The sequence below is a fragment of the Nanorana parkeri genome, unplaced genomic scaffold (genome assembly GCF_000935625.1).
Source record: "Nanorana parkeri isolate BGI_ZX_2015 unplaced genomic scaffold, ASM93562v1 scaffold119, whole genome shotgun sequence".
Classification (NCBI taxonomy): Eukaryota; Metazoa; Chordata; class Amphibia; order Anura; family Dicroglossidae; genus Nanorana; species Nanorana parkeri.
The window spans coordinates 235,320-258,640 of NW_017306387.1; the positions used below are offsets into that span (position 1 = coordinate 235,320).

General features: G+C 40.9%; 1 protein-coding gene across 1 annotated transcript in view; it reads left to right on the forward strand.

Annotated features, from left to right (window-relative positions):
• PDZD7 (PDZ domain containing 7) overlaps positions 1–10,440 on the forward strand; it is a 40,300-nt gene extending 29,860 nt beyond the window's left edge. Inside the window, exons 11-15 of the mRNA XM_018553414.1 lie at positions 185–276; positions 5,426–5,497; positions 7,851–8,468; positions 9,273–9,373; positions 10,235–10,440. Coding sequence (XP_018408916.1) covers positions 185–276; positions 5,426–5,497; positions 7,851–8,468; positions 9,273–9,373; positions 10,235–10,387 — 1,036 coding nt within the window. The 3' untranslated portion in view covers positions 10,388–10,440. The remainder of the gene's footprint in view (positions 1–184; positions 277–5,425; positions 5,498–7,850; positions 8,469–9,272; positions 9,374–10,234) is intronic.
• Positions 10,441–23,321: the final 12,881 nt, after the last annotated feature.

The following is a 23,321-nucleotide window of genomic DNA, read 5'->3' on the forward strand; positions in this document are numbered from 1 at the left end:
AGTTGATTTTATTTTTCAGGAGTAGTGGTGTGAGGTTTCATTCATATTGTGCTAATTTCAGTACAAAATTGAAATATAACATTGTATGCTAGTGATAGGTAAAGAACTGTAAAGAAGTATATTAATGGACTGCAGCCAATATCTGCCTGTTACCCATAGTATGTTTACTGTATGTATTTTGCAGAGCGTTGATTGCACTCACAGATCTCGGGCGGTTTGACAGTATGGTTATTTCCCTGGAGATGGAAGCATACGATGCCCTCAAGAACAGATCAGGTGGGGCACTAAAAGTGTCAGTGGATTTTTGAAGCATGTAATCACCCTCTGGATTCTTATGTCCTTAAAGCACTCTGGTGGAGAGAACTCCATACTAAATTTCCAACCAGCTCTTGAACCATTATGGCCAGATGTTACTCTTAACCTGTTGGTGCACTTACATTTATATTAAAGTTTCACACACACACACACACACACACACACACACACACACACTCACTACATTTAATCCTATGAAGAGTTTGTACTCCCCAGGAGTATAGAGTGTGCACAGTGCATGTATGGGCCCAGTACCCAAGATTCTGAAACGCGGTCCTAGGGCCACGGTGATATCTCATTGGATCATGGATTGGTGAGTATATATGAATTGCAGAGTGAGCTGGAGGCAGAGGGTGTTACAGTGTAGGGGTACAGGTACACTTAAGGCCAGTTTTAGCTAAGCATTTTTTCTTTAAGGGTTCATTTACACCAGATCGCAATGCACCACAGCACACGTACATGTACTGCATAGCACATATGTTGCAGCGCACGTCAGTCCATTCTAAATGAATGGTCAGTGTAACACCTCAAAACATGAAAATTTAGGGCATGCTGCTTTGTTTTTTTTGTAGTGCAACAGCACAGGGAAGTTTTGGTGGTGCCTCTGAGTGCCAAAATTAATCAAAACTGAATGGCAACACAACACACCACTACATGCATGTCCTTACCCAATGTATCACTTGCAATCTTTTTTTTTTTAAAGCTCAGAACTGAATAGAAGCAAAGTAATACCACTCCTGCTGCCCTGCAATCATCTCTTGCTATGTGCCTCATTTCAAGCAAAATTATCAGTTTGATTTTTCATTAAGCTGGCCTAAGCTGGTAGTGAATTTGATATGTTTTGTTTTTGTTTTTTACATTTTCTGCATATTTAAAATAACTCTTCCACTAATTAACATTTTTGTAACCTAAGGCTAAATTAAATTCACAGCTGTCATTTCACAGTCCACCTGCCCAAAATGGTGCAAAGTCAAATTTTTGCATCACAAAAACATAATCCATGTCACTTTGCAACAAACTATACCTGTTTTAACTTCCGTGAATTTGTGTCAATTGTATTTTTATAAACTGATGCTTTATATCTGTTTTTGTACTGTGCATATTCACACACTATATAGTCTTTGGCTCCAAGTGCAAACTTGGGGTAATCATTCACTTTAAATTTGCCTGTGGTGACAACAGTATATTTTACAGCATACATGTCTAAAGTAAGGAGAATATAAACTTTCCTTTGTGGTCTACTAAACAATAACGCTTAAGATGCTCAATTAACCACCTGCACACCGCTATTTCACCCTTAATACGTTAAGTAATCATTTGCATTAAACATGGATTCTTGGTCTGCATCTATTGCAGTGCATATTCAAGCTGACGATGCATCAAAGTGATCCTCTACAAAGACTTGGATGCTGATCCTGGTTTGAATCTGGGCAGCTACTGCAGTAATAGAAGTCACTCCAGTAGGAAAATGCAAGGTGGAGTGCAAATATGTTACAACCTGGTCATAGAACACATATAAGAATGTTTTGTTCTTTACCCTGAGCAGCTTTATTATATATATATGTATTCGAGAATACATATATCAAGCTGAATACGTTCAGCACATAACACTACAAGTTTTGGAGTCCCTAGAATCTAATGATTGAAAGCTGGGACACAGTGTGATGAAGTGACTTGTCCAAGGTCACAAGGAGCCGACATGAGGATGAGATCCTAATGTCTTCAGGAAGTCTCCCATGGCTACACTGGCCGTCAGAGTACTTATCCTGCAAGTGGTGGCTCCTTCACCGGTGAAGGCTGACATGTGGATTCGAACCCATGCCTTTCAGGAAGTCTCCCATGGCTGCACTGGCCGTCAGAGTACTTAACCTGTGAGCTGTGGCCATTTCACCGCTAATGGCTGAATTTTGCTTGGTTAAGAATGGTGGGAGTTCATGCCATGCCATGCCATAAAACAAATAAAATCTATAAAGGATGTTACAATAGGATGTTACAATAGACCTAAGCAGGTGGATTTGGGGTTACATCTATAACTTTACTATGTATCTTTGGATGCAAGTTCAAATCTGCATGGAGCTATCTTCTTTTTCAATTCTACTATAATGATAACAGTATAGCAATAAGAATGGGAATCGAACCTCTGGCAGAACAGAGATTATTTTTTAAGACAAGTTACTTAATGCCTAAGCTAGCTCTTTTGATAGATCTGACCACCAAAATGTAACTCTATTTTAACCTGCAAGCTTTTAGGAGATTATCTTTTTTTTGGAGGGGGGTTAATACATGTTCAGAGTTCAAACCATGCTATAGTAAGTCACATATAATACAGGTGAAACTCGAATAATTAGAATATCGTGCAAAGTTCATTTATTTCACTAATGCAACTTAAAAGGTGAAACTAATATATGAGAGAGACTTATTACATGCAAAGCAAGATAATTCAAGCCGTGATTTGTCATAATTGTGATGATTATGGCTTACAGCTCATGAAAACCCCAAGAACCCCAAATCCACAACCTCAAAAAAGTAGATTACATGCAATCAATAAAACAAGGATTGTACATAGAACAGTATCGGACCTCTGAAAAGTACAAGCATGCATATGCACTCAGTACTTGGTTTGGGCCCCTTTTGCAGCACTTACTGCAATTACTTTTGCACGATATTCTAATTATTCGAGTTTCACCTGTAAGTTAATGGAGCTTACAAGCGAGCACGATGTGGATTTAAACCTTTACCAGTATAGGTATGATAGCTTTGAGTACAGGTTTTTTCAACCTGTAAGCTTTCTTTTAATTTCGGTGTCCAAGCAAATGTAATTCTCTAGTAGCATCAAATTTAGCACAATCTCTGCAGGGAAAGTACACATGCCTATTTCTGGTATTTTTATTGTGTAATTAATTCTGGGGGACCTTTGCTTTGGGAGATGCTTATGTTGCTTTCTAGAATACACAGCCCTTACCATCAAAAATATTCCAGGTCCATGTCCCACCATGAGCCTAGTTGACTTTATGATGCCATAGGTTCTCTGTTAAAGATTCCTGCTGTACAAGTGCGCAAGATATGCCTATATTTTATGGCATTGATAAAGGGTGGAGAGACCAAAAGTAGAGAACGCTAATGTCCTTCATGCACAAGCTGTTCACCACAGAATGGAAGAGTTCCAACAATCTTCACAATATCCATTGAATTTGACCTTGTCTGGGAGATGCAGTCTCTACCTCTCTAATCCTAAAATTTAACTATCTCAAGGAGCAATGTTTGCCTTAAGGAATTGATAACTGATAAGGGAATGAAGGATAATTAAAAAGTTGCCTTTGTATACTCATTTGTAGTTGACTTATCAACTTTAAAAATATGAAGCTTGATCTATAAATGCCCAGCACTAGTTGATGCTCCAGCCATGCATTACCTCATCAAGCAATTGTCTCCTTCCAAGATTTATTAGAATGAAGACTTGACATCGGCATGAGTAATGGAAATCTGATAATGAAAGATGTCTGCATACCTGATATATATTGGCTTTGAAGGCCCAAACTGACAAAATAAACACGGCTGTTTTATTGCACAGAAATACTGCTTTATCTATGGCTTTGATAAATAAACACTTACAATTTTGTTAAAGATAACTATGGAAAGAAAGTATATATATATATATTCATCTGGCGTTCTTCATTAATTGCTCTCTTGTGAGCATGTAACATACCATCCACAGACTCATATGAGCATTTCATATCAGAATATTTTTTTTATTTAATTAGGTCATCCATGCATTGCATGCAGTAAAAAGCTTTCTCTACATTCTCTACAATTCATACCTTGTTTGTGTGTCTGGCTATCCTACCACCAAGGAGAAATGTCAAAAATGTTCTTTATACCAATTCTAGCAATGAGACACAGTGAGCGAAGCAGACAGAAGGTTACACCAAGATCTGCTTTTTTACTGAACCCATATGCGGACAGTATTTATTTACATATCATATACAAGTACAAGCACATTAAAACACACTCTCATACTCTCATTCTCTCATTCACCTCTGTAAATATAGGCATTGTGGGAAAATTCCTCTACAAACTTCACAATAGATCTTTGCTTGTTTCACTGAGATCTTTGCTTGTTTCGTATTACTTTTTATTGCACCAGAATCTTGGCAGCCTGATGCTCTTTAATCTTTGAGAATAGATTACATTACAAGCAGCTAGAAAGGTGAATGAGGGCTTATGTAATGCCCATTGTTTGGGCACAGGTACACTAAAGTCTGGCACAGGTTCACTTTAATGTGACAAAGAGCTCCTTTTGACTGTCCAACCCTGAAGGGCTGCATTTGTGTAGTCACTCCAAACCAGTCACCTAGCCATTGTTCTGCTTAGGCTTTTCTTTTTTTTTTCTCATTCCACACTTAAACAGGTTTTCCAGTACAAATTAAAATCTAACTTCTACTTTTGACCTCTCGCATCAACACAAAGAACCTTTCTACCCCCTTTGATTTTTCCAAAGGTCTGGTGCTGCAGTTGGACATTGTACCAACACTGCCACTGGAAGGTGAAATCCTCAGGTCTAGTCGAGTGCTCTGATATTTATGCAGGACAGTCCTTGAGGCAAATTTAAACAAGGGTGGTAAAATGGGGACAGTTGACAGCACAAGTAGCTAATGTTATATTATCCTAAAGTATAGTTGAATTAATCTGTAGAATATTCATGAATAAGTATGTAATTGGTATGCGAGATTATTAGAAATGGAATTACGGTGGGAGTAATATTCTCAGGATCACTTTCCTGCCTCCTGCCTACTAACATTCTAGGTAACAGGAGGAAAATCCTGACAAAATATGCATCTAAAACACACAAAAATGCGTGAAACAATCATAAGATAACTGACACATGCATTTTCAACTGCAAACATTTTTAAATGAGGCCTGACAAATCTCTCCAGCATTATATATATATATATAAGGCTGAGTGATCATTTAATTTGCAATGCAATTTGAATTTCCAAGCAGTAACATAATAGCATAATGCAAGTGTCACTGCACAACACTACTGTAAATGAAGAATCTTAAGTCACTCCATATAATGTAATAATAGTAATATTGTCTTCTTGTTATCCAGTGACGTCTCCTGCACTCAGACCTGCCAGATATGACACACTTCCAAGGAAACATCTGGTCACTCCCGTTCCAGGTCAGTAATCCTTAAACCAGTATATTCTTTTTTCTCTTTATCTAATTCACCAGCAAATAACACTTCAGCTACAAGGCTAACCAGTGATGACCCATGTAGTCCTGGTGTGGAGCTGTACCAAGAATGACCATAAGAGGTCACAATTGGTTGTATGTAGCAGAGTGTTGCTGATACATTAGTGGTGTAATATGAAAATAATTTACCTTGAATCAATAGAGATGAGTAGTAAAAAAAAAACTTTTAAGTTTTATATGCATTCATGCTCCCATAAAATCCTTTTGGACCAATGCACAATATTTAGAATTTTTAGTTATTAGTTTTAATGTTATTTTTCTTCAGGTTGTTAAAGTGACACTAAACTCAGGAGTTAAATCTTAAAAATGCATTCAAGTACCTTAACCATTAACAGAAATGTACCTTATGTGTGTATCACTCGGCTGTAGATCCTCAAATCATCTCTGAATTGGTGCTGACACTGTCCTTCCTTCTGGAGGGTGGCTATTTTGTTCCCCATGGTCCCTGTGTGTGTTGTAAAGGGATTACAACCACAGTACATTATTATTATTATTAGGGATGTACCGATATATCAGCTGCTGAAACATATCGCCAGAAAATGGCACTTTTGGCAAAATGCCGAAAGTGCCGTTTTCTGGCTGATACAGCAGTGCATCCGTTCTTTCTCTCCTCCCCGCTGGGAGCTGCTCACCTCTCTCCTCACCCGCTGGGAGCTGCTCTGTGTCCCAGCAGGGAGGAGAGAAATTGTCACAGGTGGCTGAGCGCTGCGCTCAGCCTCCTGTCACAGATCAGAGGAGAGCAGTGTGGGCAGAGACAGCTCAGCCTCCTGTCACAACTGTCAGGAAGGAGAGTGAGGTACAAACACTCAGCGATCAGTGATCACTGAGTGTTTGTAAATAATTGAGGATAGAGTATGGTTACTATATCCTCAATTATGAACGAATGGGAAGTGATCGACATCACCTCCTGTTCATTCATAATTGTAGTTATAGTAACCATACTCTGTTCTCATGTTATGAATGAACAGGAACACTCATAGAGGATTCCTGTTCATTTATAACAGGGGCTGCAGAAAAAGAGATTGAGGACTTTGTAAGTGGTTGTTAATATTTTGAATGTTATCCTTCGGGCTATTGGAAGCCAGTGGAGGGATTGCAGAGGGAGGTTGCAGACACTAAGCGGTTGGTCAGATGGATGAGTCTAGCAGCTGCATTCATGATAGACTGAAGGGGAGATAGCCTGTCTAGAGGTAGGCCAATGAGGAGGGAGTTGCAATAGTCAAGACGAGAGATAACAAGGTTATTAACTGACCAAGAGAGCAGGTGTAGATAGAGAAGAGAAGGGATCCAAGGACAGAGCCTTGGGGGAACCCTACGGAAAGAGGCTGAGGCTACATGCTAGTAAACTAAAGGGGTTATTCCCTATGCCGCCGCGGGCATCTGAGTAAATAATCGACCCGACGTGTTCGGCTATTCACTACAGCCCTGAATGGCTGAAAACCACCATACATCGGCTGGCTTCATCCCCCTTCACTTCGCTTCGGCTAAACGGATATGCCTCGGCTCAGCTGAGCTCTTCGGCTGCTGTACGGGCTATTGTTAATAACCCGTACAGCAGCCCTTTGGTTCGGCTGAACTGAAGGGCTCCAGTGGCCGAAGTGAGCCGAAGGATTAGCCGAAGCTTCTTTGGCTCAATAGTGAATAACCCTCTAAATGTTAGATCAATCATAGTCCATCATTGGAGAAAGCTTGGAGTGGTGTCTACTTTACAACACACACCGGGACCATGGGGAACAAAAGTAGCTACCCTCCAGAAGGAAGGACAATGTCCACCAATTCAAAGATGATTTGAGGATCTACAGCCGAGTGATACACAAATAAAATAAATTTTTGTTAATAGGTAAGGGGCTTGAATGCATTTTTAAGATTTAACTCCTGAGTTTAGTGTCACTTTAAGTGTATGTCCAGCCAAAAGTTATATTTTTATTTGGATAGAGTGGGAAAGGATTAGAATTCCTGTCAGGTTTTATTGCTCCTTTCAATAAATGTTCCTTCACTTATTGTCACGGTAACTACAATTTCAACAGGGACACAGACAGCATTTCTGTTGATATTGCTCCTACAATTCCATACTTGCAAACAATCATAAAGTGCCAAAGCAGCAACTGAGAACAGCTTCTGTGTAACATCATAACAGGGAGAAGGAGCCTGGACTTTATATTCCCAGAGACTGTTGTGTTTTGGGTGACCACCCCTCTAATTGTACTGTTGATCAGCACAGCCTAAAGTGAGACTTTTACAGTGTCTGTGGCTGTTTATTGATTTGTTTTTCATTTTAGATCATAGAGGAGCTTTCCAACTTAAACCAGTAGATGATGTGAATGGCAGCAAGTTACTCCTTGGGGAAATGGAGAGGCTACAAGTCTCAGATCCGCATGATGTCAAACGAACGTATTCTAAAAACTTTACCCCACTTGAAGATGTGCCAGTCGATTCCTTTGATGCCCAAAATACCACTGTGAAGAAGTCTTCCTCTAGGCCAGAGCGGCCAAACTGGCTCCTTACTGAACCCATCAAGAGGTCATCTGATTTGCTCAATGATGGCTCCACATTGGGAACCAGTGACAACAAGTCTTTGCCTACAAGGAGTAGAAGGGACCAAAAAGATAAGAGCGAGGATTCTCGAGTGCCTAGAACTACACGCAGTAAATCTAAAGAAAGAAAGGTTGAGGTGTATTCAGTCATCAACAAGGCTAAGAAATCCAGGCCAATCTTGTCTCAGATCTTCGGAGGGGTCACTCTGAATCAATCCAACATTAACATCAAGCTAAAACCTATACGATCAGACAGCAATCATGTAGAGCCAGAGCAGGTTTCACAGAATGGCTTTAGTGAGGACAAAGAGGAGGGATATGAGCTGGTAACTGTGACAATCTCCAAAATGAAACAGTCTTTAGGTGAGCTATAGGACAACTATTACACATAATATGGTGTTCTGATTGTTTATGTGGTTAATACATGTAACAATAGCATTCACCCCGACTTCAACTTTTACATTTAGAACCTCTATCAACTTTTAGTTGCTGTTTGTGTCCCTGTTATGGGATACTTCCTCACTTCCATTTGAAGGGTGTCTGACAAACAGATGTCATACTTAACAGGAAGTAAGAGGACATGGGCAGCAATAAAACCCATTTACTAGTAGAATGAGGAAGGTGTAGATTCTCTGTTAGGATTGTATTGTTGTCTAAGTCTCCATGAGGGTGACTTCCCTCACTGTCCAAGTGACAGACAGGAGCGCAAGAGAAATCTTCTTTTTGAGGATACAGAGACTACATAAAGACGTTCCGACCATTTTTCACGCCATCCAAAACTAAAAATGATTTTAGCTAGAGTATTGCCTATTTTTTTATTTCACATGCCCTGGGTTATGTTTTTTTCTACATTTATATGCAGTCCAAGCTGTTCAACAAAAGTTACTGTAACAGAAAAAAACTTATAATGTCAGTATTTCTATCATAAACATTTATTTTCATTTAGCAACAGTACAAATATGAGTGGTGCAAAGAAATGTATAGCAACCGGTCGGGAATTGAATGCCATCTGCCCACTCTAAGATGCAAGGAGCTGAATTGCAATTGGTTGACGTGGGTTAGTGCACACCATCAGTTGCACAAATGTAATAAGTTGTTCTGCAAGGCAGTGATAATATGTTCGTCCACCTAGGAAGTTATTTTTTCACATGTTCCAATTTATTTCAGGCATCAGCATATCTGGAGGAATTGAATCCAAAATACAACCAATGGTGAAAATTGAAAAGATCTTTCCCGGAGGTGCAGCCTTTTTCAGCAGTGAACTCCAGGTATTATATATGTCTTGACCCTAATAAATTAATAAAATGTGAATGACATTGCACCCATCAATGCAAACAGAGCACAACAGTGCTTCCTATATTATGCCATCAGCACTGATCTTCCTTTGTCTTAGTACAGCGTGTCCCAAGCCGCAGGCCCTGGCAGCAATGTTTACACTGGAACTAAGCAGTCGCCATCGGTAGTGGACGATGAATGTATAGTTCGGCAGTTGGCTGGCAGTGAAAGCTTAGTTACAGAGTGGCATGGGTCTAGTGGTCAGTGGCATGGGTCTAGTGGTCATGTAAGTAACTAATTATACCAGACAGTTTTAAACAGCCCCTTACATTGGTGCCTTGTGGTAGGACACTATGCAGAAAAGGTCTGCTCACATCAGTTCATAAGGCAACAGTGTCTGTATGGTGCCAGCACAGACATTTGCAGTTGAAAGACTTCTGTGAAAAATTTTATCTGTTGCCATGATGCTGAGGGCACAATATATTTTAACATTAATAACCCAATTACAAACTGTTAAATACGCACATCCACACTAGAATTTTACAGCTACTGTTGGCTGCTGGATCAACCTGTACAGGTTGCAGATTAATGTGCCACCAAACAGACTGATTAGGTATGGCACTGGAAGAGACAGCGGCACTTGGCCAGCGGTTGGGCAAGTAACTATTGACACTACTATCATCTTTCTGCCACTTGTATATATATACCTGGACACTTACCACCATTTTAAGGGGTCACTTTAATGATATGGTTCTCCTGGTGGCTTCATGTAAACTGCCAAATCTAGTAATCAATTTATAAATGAAAGGACTAACACTTGGTTTTTTTTAATATATATTTTTTTATATATATAGGCTGGCTATGAACTTGTCTCTGTTGACGGGGAAACGCTGCAGAGCGTCACACACCAACGAGCAGTGAACCTCATTCGTCAGTCCTACAGTAACAAACAAAAAGAGCCAATGGAACTTGTTGTTAAAATCCCAAAGAGAAGCGAGAAACGATAACATTGAACTTTTCATACTGCTCTGTCACTTGCACTCAGCTTCCATGAACATAAGAATGGTGACTTACCAATTATTCAGTCCACTCCTGAAATCAGTGCTGTATGTTATTACTGCAAGTGCCTAATTAATTTCTTTCCGTCTTCCTTGTGCTTACTGGCAGACCGTACCAAGCTACGCATGATCACATGTAAATAGAGCACACCATGCTTTTATTTTTGTTACCCATGTATATAATGTAACATTCTTTTTTAGACTGCAACAATAAAGTTTTTATTGCACTAAAATATAATCACGTGACTTCATCTCAATCAGAAATTGCAGAATGTGTTTTATGGTAATTGATTTTCTCAAAGCAGTCTTTCAGCAAGGATACTAACTTAACTGATTCAGGCAAAGATACTGAAGGCCGGGACCCCTTGGTAACATTTGCCAAGTTGTGGTGGCCCCCAATGGAGCGCTGGACTCCAGAATTAGTAAGGCGCTGGACTTGGGACTAAAAATAGAAGCACACTCACAAGAATACAAGCCCTCCCCAGCCCCTGCTACCTGCTTGCCTGCTCTGTCTCCATGCAGCCTTCTCAGCCCCAGCACTGCTTAGACGCCCGCCTCCTGCAGAGCCCGCACTGTATGGGAAGCAGGAGGACAGCATCGGCTGTGAATAGAAAAGCCCTGCTGTACACACTCCCCAGCCACTAGATGTCACAGCAGCGGCCAGGGAGTGTGTATAGCGGCACTTTTATATTCACAGCCTCTGCTGTCCTCCCGCTGATTGACACTGACACTGCTGCGCTAGGAGGAAGCTGAGGAGCCTCTCACCTAGCGCAGCAGAAGTGGATGCTGCGACCCCCTCAACAGTGAGTTGCGACCCACTTTTGGGTCGCGACCCGCAGGTTGAGAACCGCTGCTGTAAATATGATTGTGAATATACAAGAAAAAATGAAAGCAGTCATAAAAATGCATAATAACCCAAAATGAGATATTGTTGAAAGTAACAAAATAGTTTATCTTAAATCATTATGCATTTTTATTTTTAGTACATATTCATTTTGATTTACTAATGCAGACGTAAAGGGACACGGTCACTTTGCCCAATTAAGGAAAAGTTAAGCTGGCCATACACCTATAGAATATCTGCAGATTTTCGATAGTCAGATGGAAAAAGTGCAACAGATTCCTCCATCTACACTAAACTGCGTGGATAGAGGAATCTCTCGCTGGGCCAAGCTTCAGTATCTTGCTAGTCGGCCCCGCTGGCTGTGAAAATACCTGAACAATCTGATTGGATGTAGGCATTGTTCAAGTATTTTGAGCCAGCGGGGCCAACGTGCAAGATACTGACGCTTGGCCCAGTGGCAGATTCCTCCATCCACACAGTTTAGCGTAGATGGAAGAATCTGTTGTACTTTTTCCATCTGACGCAGAAAATCTTCAGCAAATCTTTAGGTGTATGGCCAGCTTTACACCGTCTTTGTAAAGCCCCCACCCCTGATATTTACCTTACCAGCGCTCTTCTGCTGCTTCTGCCTCCATCACAGTTGGCCATCCCCCAGTGTTGGCTTGAGTCAGAAACTAAAGTTGGCCATACACCTTTAGATTATCTGCAGATTTTCTATGGTCAGATGGAAAAAATGCAACAGATTCCTCCATCTACGCTAAACTGTGTGGATGGAGAAATCTCTCACTGTACCAAGCTTCAGTATCTTGCTAGTTGGCCCCGCTGGCTGTCAAAATACCTAAACAATGCCTGCATCCAATCAGATTGTTCAGTTATTGCACCAGCCACTGGCTTTATACGAATATATAATAATTTTTTTTATTTCTGACCAACATAAAGAATATATGGAAAACACATTCGCACATGTACCACGCTGGCACTTGAAACCTTTTGGCAGATGGAGGGCAACATATCTAACTCTACTGCTCTATTAGATTTTAGGCTTCTTCCTTTCCACAAATAAATGACCATGTCAGGAATATTTTGTATAAATATAACTTGCTGTTTGGCACGAGGAACATCTGCATTTTTTCCTTCCAGAATAGCAAATCCTCACGTTCTATGAGAGGACAAATATAGCACAAAAAACACAGACATATTTAGACATCTGTGATCTGTGCAATGGCATCAGTGCAGCGTCCCAGGTGAATTCAGCATTTAGAATGCTGCTAATAAAAACTGACACCTCTGGACACTGTAGAGATCGATGATCATTAGGAAAACTGGCAAAACTACTCTATGTAGCCATTCCAGGAGTGGCGGACAGTTGTGCTAGATTCCATGTCTAGATTCTGGTGGTGCCCCATGGTTTCTAGTGATTCCCCTCTTACTACTTGACTATGCTAATGTGGAAGAGTATGAAGTATGCTATACTGTTTGTGCATCATGTGCTATCTTATTGTTTTATTCTATTCTGGAAAATTACTTTGAAAGAGAATCTGTTGACTTTTAACCCCAAAGGTTAAATCCATCAAAAACTTACATTTTAATTCTGGGTGAAATTTTGGTGGTTCTTTAACCTACTTTCTTCTTGTATGCCCTAAAGTGGAGCTATAAGGACATCCGATTCCCCCGCGTACCATTTGGTCAGAATGTTCTGCAAACTCTGATGCCATCTTTTCACAAACATAATTTTTAGCTATTCTTCGTGGGTTTGAAGGTCAGCCTATAAAAAAACAAAGTTCTTGACATGTTCACATTGGGTTAGCCTGCACAAATCATCAGCATCTTACAAATGCCAAGAAGGAGGATCATACCACGTCTACACAGGAGGAGTGAGTAATGAACACATGAATTACAAGCAGGGCCGTAACTACAGATCACGGGGCCCCATAGCAAAAATGTGATCCCCCCCCGAGTAACAATGCCTAGATCCCAAAGACTCCTCTTGTGCATCGGAAGTCGTCTCTTCACTGTAGGCTTTACAGGGGATCAGAGTTGACGGCTACTGCAACAACTCCAACCCGTAACGATACAGTACTGTGTCACATGTTCTATATTTAATGCGCTTCAACAATCTCATGGGGCCCCCTTCCACCGCCAGGCCCCATAGTATATAGCTATAGTTACGCCACTGATTACAAGGTACATCAAACAGATACTTTATAATTGAAATATTTGTACTCTTTTTAAGTGAAACCCCATTTAAAAGATTGTTTTGTTTTTTTTAAAGAGTGAGAAGGCGGTAAGACCTTTGTCTGTTTCACCACTGCCAATGGGCAAAGAGGAAACATTTAATATACCTCCATCAAACAATACCGGACTCAACCTTTCTTTGGACGATGCTGTAGCACTGAACAAGTAACACTGCAGAGATTATTGGTAGAATATGTTGACAGAAAAGTTTTCTTTAACATGAAAATGTTATTGTAGTATGCTGCAAACCACAAAGAATTTTTGATTTCAGAACCGAGAAGGGCTCCTTCATTAAGCCATGTATAGCGCCACATAGGCCTTGATGAAGGGGGCCTGCATAGCTCAGTAACATTGAATTTATTTTATAATTTGCAGAATACGACAATACAATTTCTAATAAAAAAATAAAAAAAAGAGGAAAGTGTCCTGATAAGACATTCTAACGTTTTTTGCCAACAGGTACACAGACAGCAATTATAATCTGACACGTTCTAACTTCCCTTTTTAAAAGTGGCTCCAGTTTCACTTTAAGGACTACAGGTGAGAACTTCCTTCTGGAGCTCCTGGCTCTGTTCTGTATGCTGTGGATCTCACTTCTCCAGAAGTGAAATAGAGGTGTCCTTGTCATAGCCACAGGATTTTGCTTCAAAAGGAAACTCAAGTCCAACGCTAACACCATCAGAATTTCCGGAGATATAAATAGCCAGAGTGTAACCCAACTTGGTGATGAACTCTGATGCATAACCCCTTAAAAAATAAATAAATTATAATATATATATATAAAAACAAGCTCACACAATACATAGCCCAATGTAAACCCAGAAACTGAAGTTCTACAGAAACGAGAGAGGAAGCATGCTTTCATTGGGCATTGTTTGATCGTTTATACAGCGGTCATATCTCAGCCCAGAATGCAGACTCTGCGTCTCTCTGAAAAATAAGCAGAGTGAGAACGTTTATATTACTGCACCACCAGCTCTATTAAAAGCCATAAATAGTTCATTGGTGTCTGTAAAAATTTACATAATTCGCATTAATGGGTTTACTTATTCAGCCCCTATCACTGTGTGCAGGACTTTCTAAGCATATTTCCTTTGCATTAACTAACATGCAGTAAATTGAATACAGGGACTTTCCAGAGCACACACATACATTTGAATAAGCATACATCCCAGAGTTTAGATTAAATTCCGCCCAGAGACTTAGCAGCTTGGATGAGTCTTTACTGAGGAGCCCCAGTCACATGAGACAACTGCTTCTGGAAAATACACTTACTCAATGGTTCCAGGGTCAAATTATAGAGTAACAGGACATGATTGTGGTTTTACACAGCAGCTAATATTTAAATACAGACGCAAGGATGCATGTAAGCAATCAATAGTTTGGTCACTTTTTATGAAGCTGTATATTTATAGGGATTATGCCGGGAAGTATATACAATTTTAGCTTTAGGCCAATTGGGACCAGTACACACTATGTATAGTGCACAACTGAAAGAGGAAACTACAAACTGTGTGAAACGTTACCATCAAAGACACCAGCCAGGGCTGTATTTAGACCTAATGATGCACGAGACACACCTAAATTATTTTTAGCAAAAACACTAGAATAAGCGAAATGGCAGCAGCATGGGTTTTACTTTATATGCAGAACTACCTTTTATCAGTACGAAACGGCAAACAAGAGAAAGGAGAGCGAGTCTTCTAACTCCTTTTAACCTTTCTTTGGCTTTAATCCTCTTTTGGGTCAGAAGAGGTATATTTACTAATGTACTCCTGTGACCTAAGGTCAGCATCTAGTGAGCTATTGACTGCTATTTGTTCACCGTGCACAGCAGCGCTGCAGCCTGGAAAGATCCCGACAATGTTGTCAGGATCCATTCCGCTGCCTGATTGACAGCTGGCTTTGCCTCTCTAGGGCATAAGCCAAATGTGCCCGCCCCCTCTCGTCTGTCAATCCAATGAGCACTGGAGGAACAGCGCTCATTTAACATCCTGTAACTTCTGCCGCACCCCTTTCCCACTATAGTTTTCTTGCTGAAGTAAGTCACAAATGTCCAGAGGAAGCCAGAAGAAGGAAACAAAACAGGAAAATGGTTATCACAGGATAATTCTAATGCCCCCCTCAAGTCCTCTAGCCCAGCGTTTCTCAAACTTTTTTCAGTCATGGCACCCTTTAAATGTATACATTTTAGACTGGGGTTTTGCAAAGAAATGTAAATGTAAAAAATGGCAGCATAGCAGAGGGTAGGAGGCAGAGCAGGCCTGAACAGAGGTAAACGTTGATCCTTTTCTAAATGGATTCAGCCCTCCCTCGAGTCATTATTTAGTATGGGGCTGGCGGCTGGCCAGCCTCCACCATGGAATGGCATGATGCTGTGTGAAAATTTTGGAGGCACCCCTGAGGAAGGTGGGTTTTGTGCCTCACAGGTGGAAAATGCGACTCTCAGGTGGGCTGTCTGGGCCATGGTGTCTCACCAGAGGTCCGCAGGCGTGCAGCATGGTGTCAGGGAGCCGGAGGATGAGGAGAAAGCAATGACAGATGCAGGTGCCAAGGTCCCCGGCAAGGGCAATCTAAGCAGCCGCATCTGCCTGAAACCGTCTTTTCGTCTTCATCTGAGTAGACATGCAAAAAAAGTGTGTCTTACTGCACTCCTTACCGGATCTCCTAGGAGATGATGTCTGTAATCGGGTGCTTGTAGCGACCACGGAGGCACCGTGTAACCAAGTAATAATCCCAAAAGATGTCACCAGCACTCCAAAAGTAGAACCAAAAACTTTTAATGACAACGGTCATTCAAAATGCAAGTACTTTCGGGGCCACGTAGGATCCCCGTCATCAGGCTCAGCACAGGCTGCCCACAGCTCAGAAGAAGATCCGGTTTCAGGCAGATGCGGCTGTCCGAGATTGCCCTTGCCGGGGACCTCGGCAGCTGCATCTTTTAGAAAATGTAAAGTGCTGGTGTCGGCACTGAGTGTCTTGTGTCCTGATGTCCTGTAGCTGGACACATGGACACAAGATTCCAAAACTGGACTGTCTGTGTTCAAACTGGACGGGTGGCAACCCTATAAAGTCAAGATGTCATGTCACTCATTAGATGTTAAAGCCACAGGCTGATTGCTGTGTCTTCCATCACTTCTTTCCATTCAAAATAACCTAGCACAATGGAAATAAAAGACTTTCTGCCCTGGGTACAGCGGTTTGGTGCATCCATATCTGAACACCCTTTGGAGTCTGGTGCCGGATGTATACCGACTTTTGCATTCTAGGTGTACACATCTGTTAACCACAGCATTGGTCTGTGCTAAAGCTCTGTCCTGCTTTATATTCACATTTGAATTTCACTGGTTTAATGCCAGATAAAAATCACAAATAAAACCCAAGTACTAACCCAGACACAACCCCATCCAGGTCACAAAATGGCCACAGTTATGGGACACAACCACCAGAATCACAGGCCACCTTTTGGAAATATATGTAAATGTATGCATATACAGCATATACCCCCCACATTACCATGTTGTTTTTGTGAACATAAGTTTTGGCATTTGATGCATGAACTGCAGCCAGGTCCATCACACTTCTAAAGATTGCCAATATCTGTGTGTGTGAGATGACTAAAGAATATTTAATTGACCAAAACCAGATAAAAGCCTTCACAAAACAAGATGAAAGGACACATGCCATATACAATCAAGGCCTTTAATGTGCTAGAACACATGGTTTATGTGAGCGACTGTAAACATTAGCAGACAATTTGGCATGATGGAGAAGTTGTGTTCATCTCTCAATTTAATCTTGCAGCTGGTAAGCAGGAATAATGCACTCTGGTTAGAGCAGATCATTAGTCCGTTGTCCTGGGGTGGGCTCATGCTGGGACAGCGATGCAACTTGATTCAGCAATCAGCTGGCCTGCTCTGCTTGTTTATTTTGCTATGAAAACTGTAGTACTTTTTGGTTTGCTTTCCAGTAATAATGACATGAGGGTCTTTCTGAGCAGATTAGCTGGAGGAAAGTGAGGATAGACCAAGATTCAATCCAGACCAACCCCCAATGTGGCGCCGGTAAATCATGGTTTGCTCATAATTAATGATTGTGGTTTATTAATCATCGCACAGTAATGTATTCATTAGCAGTTGACCACAGACATATGATGAAGGGCTCGCAATCTGATTACAATTAAATATATAGTTCATGAAAATGTTTATGCACTAATTATGGCTTACTCCTGTCTTAAAGCGGACCTTTACACTCAAAAATGAAATTCTACCAATGCTTCCCTCTATGTATGATGATTAATAAAAACATAGACATGTCAGGTGTAAAATCCTGTGATTTTGAAATACTTGCAGAGCATTCACTTCCTGCTTTGAAAGGGGAAAATGACTTCAGTTTGCCAAAGCAATGCACACTGGGATTGCTTTGTAATCAGCAGAGCATTGCTGGGAAATCTCATCTGTAATCTCACGTGATTTCAGGGAAAGGCATTTTCCTCCCCTGAGATGATGTGCATGGTCATATGTCCTAATCACAAGTTTAGTCACATGTGGCAGAAATCCAGGAAAGCTAGTAATCCGGCCTTAGTAAACATGGCCACTTTTCGAAGACGAGGGGCAAAAAAGAGAAATAAGGTATGCGAAGAATACAAAGTCGGCAATTATCTAGAAGTATGTGTTTGTAGATTGTCACTAAACATGTCTAAAGGTGTGTTTGTTGTTATTTTAAAGTTATGGTTAAAGGTCCACTTTAATGCATGGGTTAACTTGCCCTGCTTTGATGTGTGTTACCATGTGCTGATGCATGTTGCGTTGTGTTTTTCCAGGTGAAAAGTCTTTAATATTAAACAGAATGTCAGCACATCCAATATGCAGCATTCGGGACTTTCTTCAATACAATGCAATTGGGGAACAGACTGCTGAAAACATTGATTTTTATGTCCCTGCACTTTGCCTCCACTAGAATTTGCAGCAAAAAACATGATGACACATGATCGCAACAAGCCCTCATAATTCTGTGGCACCAGCAATATATTTCATATTTTTCTAGTTGCATGTTCTCTTATTCACTTATTTCCTTTCCCTGTCAGAACAGAAACGTCAGCTCAGTCTCAAGTTATAAGGACCCCATGAAGGCGAGACTGTGAATCATCATTGAGATTTCTTTCATGTGATCCTAAATTAACCTGATCTGATTAACCTTAATCAGCACTACGTTCAGGCAAGCCTTACAAGCCTGAGAAAGATAGAATATGAGTAAATAAAGAAAAATAAGTACTCTCTGTGAGATAAGGCTGCATTATCACTTTAAAAATAGAAATTCTGATTAGCACAGTTACTGGTCTTTGCAATAACTTTCGATGTGACTTTCACATCAATAGTTAATGGAAATATAGAGTCTCACTGCTTAACACGTACTGTGATAAACCCCACAGCGAGAGCATTGTTTTCACAGGGTGAGCCGACTCAGTCTTGCCTTGTCAGAATGAGCAGAAAGGTCCAACTGTCGTGCTGCCCTGGACTTTATATGTAATAGGCAAGCATGGCTGCCCTCATGTTCAACTATAATTGAAAACTATATATAGAAACTAAAACAAGGTTTTTAAAAGATGAACGCACAGCTATAAGATTATTTACATCAATTAGATATCTCCGGCAAAAAAGATACAAAAAAACTGAACATTACCTTTAAAATCTGCCTGTAAGAATGACTGTGAGATTGCAGTTTGATTAATAGACTGATTAATAATTAAAGTAGAACCGCACCTATTAAACATGACCTGGACCATTTCTTACAGGTATGTATCAGGCAGTTCACATCAGGAAAACGATTCATCCAGTAACACAGGGCACATGGGCTTGTGAATGCATATGGTTCTGTGCATGGATACTTAGCCAGCAGTGAGTCTATGTGCATGTGCATATGCATGGGTGCCTCACGGCATCTGTGTAGGTGTTCCTGCACTTCTGTCACTGGCTTTGGCACCAAGGAGGCTATATAAAATGAGTCCTGAACATACGCCTGAGTTACCAACCCAGCTTTTATCTGATATGCCCTTACATTTATTTTCTCTGCCCATGATTGCGGACTATTCTTGTTAGCGACGTTGGCATGAACTTCTGATCAACATTATGCTTACCAAATCTTTCTCTCTCTGCCTCTGCATATTGCTGATGTCTTAATTTTACAAACTCTAATTCTGCTTACGATTTGGTTCATGACTGCTTATCCTTTACCAGTCGTGGCCCACGACCCGACTCTGCCTGTATATAGAGATCTGTGCACCCTTGATAGTCAAGGGTGCTTCTGCACCTCTAATACCATCGCTCTTGAGTTCCTGTCACCAGTTCCTGCACCTAGGCACTTCTGTCCTTGCAGCCCGTCTCAGTCTCCAGGGGTCCTCAGATGAGAATTGTGAATTAGGCCACCTTCATTATCTCAGGCTCCTCATACCAGGTACATGACAGCATGTCTGCTTCAAGATTATAAAGGTTTTAATATAATAAACCTAGAACAGATGTTTTTTGCAGCTGTACACAGGTCGCAGACAAACACAAAACTACTGCAAATGCATTAATAAAAGAGATGGAACAACTGATTTTGTCAGTACCTTACTTAATACCCCCCACTATATCATTTGATTGTTGATGTGTAAATGCAATTATTTTTCCAACCCCTCTGTAATAGTAATACTGAAATCTGCAAGCCTGACACTTCCCTGCAATGTTTATCAAAGATTCTTGACAGGTAACCTCACTGCAATTACCTCATCATATTCATTCCCTGCCAGCGTGTGTGCGCAACTTCAGATCAATAATTCCATAATGTGAAAAAGCTTACCCCAGTAACTAAAGAATCCCTAGGGGATAATCAAGGCTTTGATGTGATACAGACACTGCAGAAAAAATAAATCACTGATAGGGGGGTGTTACGTCATTGAATCTTCAATGCAACCACAGTAGCTTCATCCAGCACATCTGTGTCTTACAAGAAGCTGGAAGAGTACACAGCGGTAAAGAAATACAAACCTACAGTAAATGTTCCTGTGGAGATATTAAGCAAAATGCGTGGTCTCAGTCAACAAAAAAAGTAGGTTCATTTTCTTTTTTTCAAAATCATCTTCTTCCAGCACTGAGATGTAAGGACACAACACAAGAGGTACAGCACAAGCTCCCAGCACAGGACAGAGTGAATATACAGAACATGGGCTTAGTTTAGGGGTATCTAAACCCAAGAACAAAACGGAATGTTTTTTTCTACAAAAACAAAAAGGATACTAAGCAAGCATCTATCTGTATGATCTGTGCAAACTAAGGCCCCATTCACACCTAGGCGTATTGTAATATGCACATCTGTCGCGCGACCGTCACGCGTTTTTTTTTCCGCGATTCGCGGTAAAAAAGTTGTGCGACCTTCGCGCGATTCCAAAGGCTACTTCGCTGTATCCCAATGGAAAACGCCCTACAAAACGGCCCAAAGTAGTCCCGGGACCTTTTCAGGCATGGGCCGTTTTGTAGGGCGTTAGGGACGGGCGGAAATACGCCTAGGTGGGAACGAGGGCATTGACTACAATGCTATTTATTTTTTTGACCGTTTTGTAGCGCGTTCGTCGAGCGTAGGATGCGCTACAAAATGGTCAGGTGTGAATGGGGCCTAAAGGGTTGAATCCCATTCATGTAAATGGCATCAGAGTAACATCAGCTGGAGAGTTACGATGTGATTTGGGCTGTGCACCTGCTGTACTCCTTACTGTGCAAGAAGTGGCCTTTCCTGTATTGGTTCCCTCTATGTTCGTCACACAGGAACTATAAAGTGAGGTTTCACCTCAATTACACGTAGAATTATTGCATGCCCAACAATGGGATCCACTTAAAGTTGGACTCCAGTCTTACCTTGTGTCTTCCACAGTTGTACAGGCTCCTCTTCTCTTCTGTAGTACGATTGCCTACTTACAGCGGGCTTCGCATATGGTGCATCAGAAGCTGCAGCAAGTTAGATGGCACCCAATTCGTTTCCAGCAGCACCTAGTCTTTCCTCCCCAGCCGGATTGTTCCTGGCACACCCCTGTCATCCCTAGGTTTTATGGTTCCATGGTTCTCTGGTTATGGAAAATCCTTTTTTTTTTTTTTTTACAAACCATTATCATCAATTCTATTTTTAATATCGTGGCTAAGTTAGGTAATAAAGTATTGTATAAACCATGATTTACAAATGACATGATAGGATTGTGCTGCATTTAGGGCCCTAACCCATAACTGGCCTGGGTACTGTATCTCTGCAGCAAAGTGCATACAGCTGTGGGAGGAAAACTGCTATACACCATCGCTCTACAAGAAAAACCACACTCTGTTTAAGGTAAAGAACTACAAGGGTCCCAGAAATTGTCCAGTACCAATATAATGTACTATGTAGTACAAGGAGCAGAAAAACACTTGTATGAGGCTAATAGTCGAGGGTTCATTATTAACTAAAATCAAGTTAAACTGGTCTGAAAATATAAAAGAAAATAAAAGTACACAGAAGAAACATTCCAGGCAATATTTGATACAGTCCTGGGGTGGACCAGGTTTTATTAGATTCACTAACAAATAACCTATAGTGCATGGGGGTAAGTAACACTTATTGGCTTTACAAGATAATTCTACCTTTTCGAAGACAATGCCCACTACCCAGTTGGTAACCCATGGCATGTGATTGCAACAGCATTTTGTGTTGTCTGCATTAATCTAATAGTGAAATTACACCTTAGCAGTAGCTGCAGGACGTATTAAATTCACAGAAAAATACACAATGAAAGCCACAGAAAAATATGATCTTTGGATTTATTCAGGCATATTTAATATGTCAAACCCTATGCTACAATCGTAGCAATATGCAGGAAGTATGCACAATGTGTAGCAAATTGCAGAACATCTGATGTGACTTTAGCAAGCTGAAATCTGACTGCTATTATAGGTCACCCCATTGTATACATAAAAAATTGCACCATGCACTGCTTTGTACAATAGACTAAACCTCTCCTCCTGGGTGTCATTCCCTCTTCCACTCGTCTCCTTTCCATAGTAAGTACTTGTAAGTTCAGCTGATTCAAGTTAATAGTGTCCTGTGATCACCCAAAGGAGGGTGTCTGCCCTCTGAAGTCAATAGAGAATCTTAAAGCTTTTTATGAAGCAAGGAATGGTTAGAACCCTATCATGTTTATTGCCATTTGTGGCCCTGTTAGACATATTTTCCATACTCTTTTCCCCAGTGGCATCGTTACCAGATTAGAAGAAGTAGTAGTAATCTTTAATATGGACACAACAGCAACATTTTTTGTAAATCTATTGCAATGTTTTTTACCTCGAGATTCTATTATAATGGCACTTCTTGTTGCAGGCTGACATTGATAAACCACTACCTTGCAATCAGCAGAAGCGTTGTCAGCATGTCATGTGCACTTTTACAGTTGGCTATTTGATTGCCCATCAGATAGACAACCCAATGGCCAACTGGAAGAGCTTAAACAGAAGGTTGACAATGCTGTAGCAAGGCAGTGGTTTGGTTGTCAGTTCACAACAGGAAGTGATGTTACTATTAAGTAAGAAACCTTGCAATAGATTAAAAATATGATTTACTTAAAGGAGAACTATGGGGTTAAGGCTTTTCCCCATAGTTCTCCTTAGGGTAACGGGAGGACACAAACTGGCGTCCTCCCGTCACCCTAACCTCAGTATACTGCGAGCTACTGAGACGCCGCAGCTGAAGCGGATCCCGACAATTATGTCTGGATCCGCCCAGCTGCTTGAGTGACAGCTGGCTCTGCCT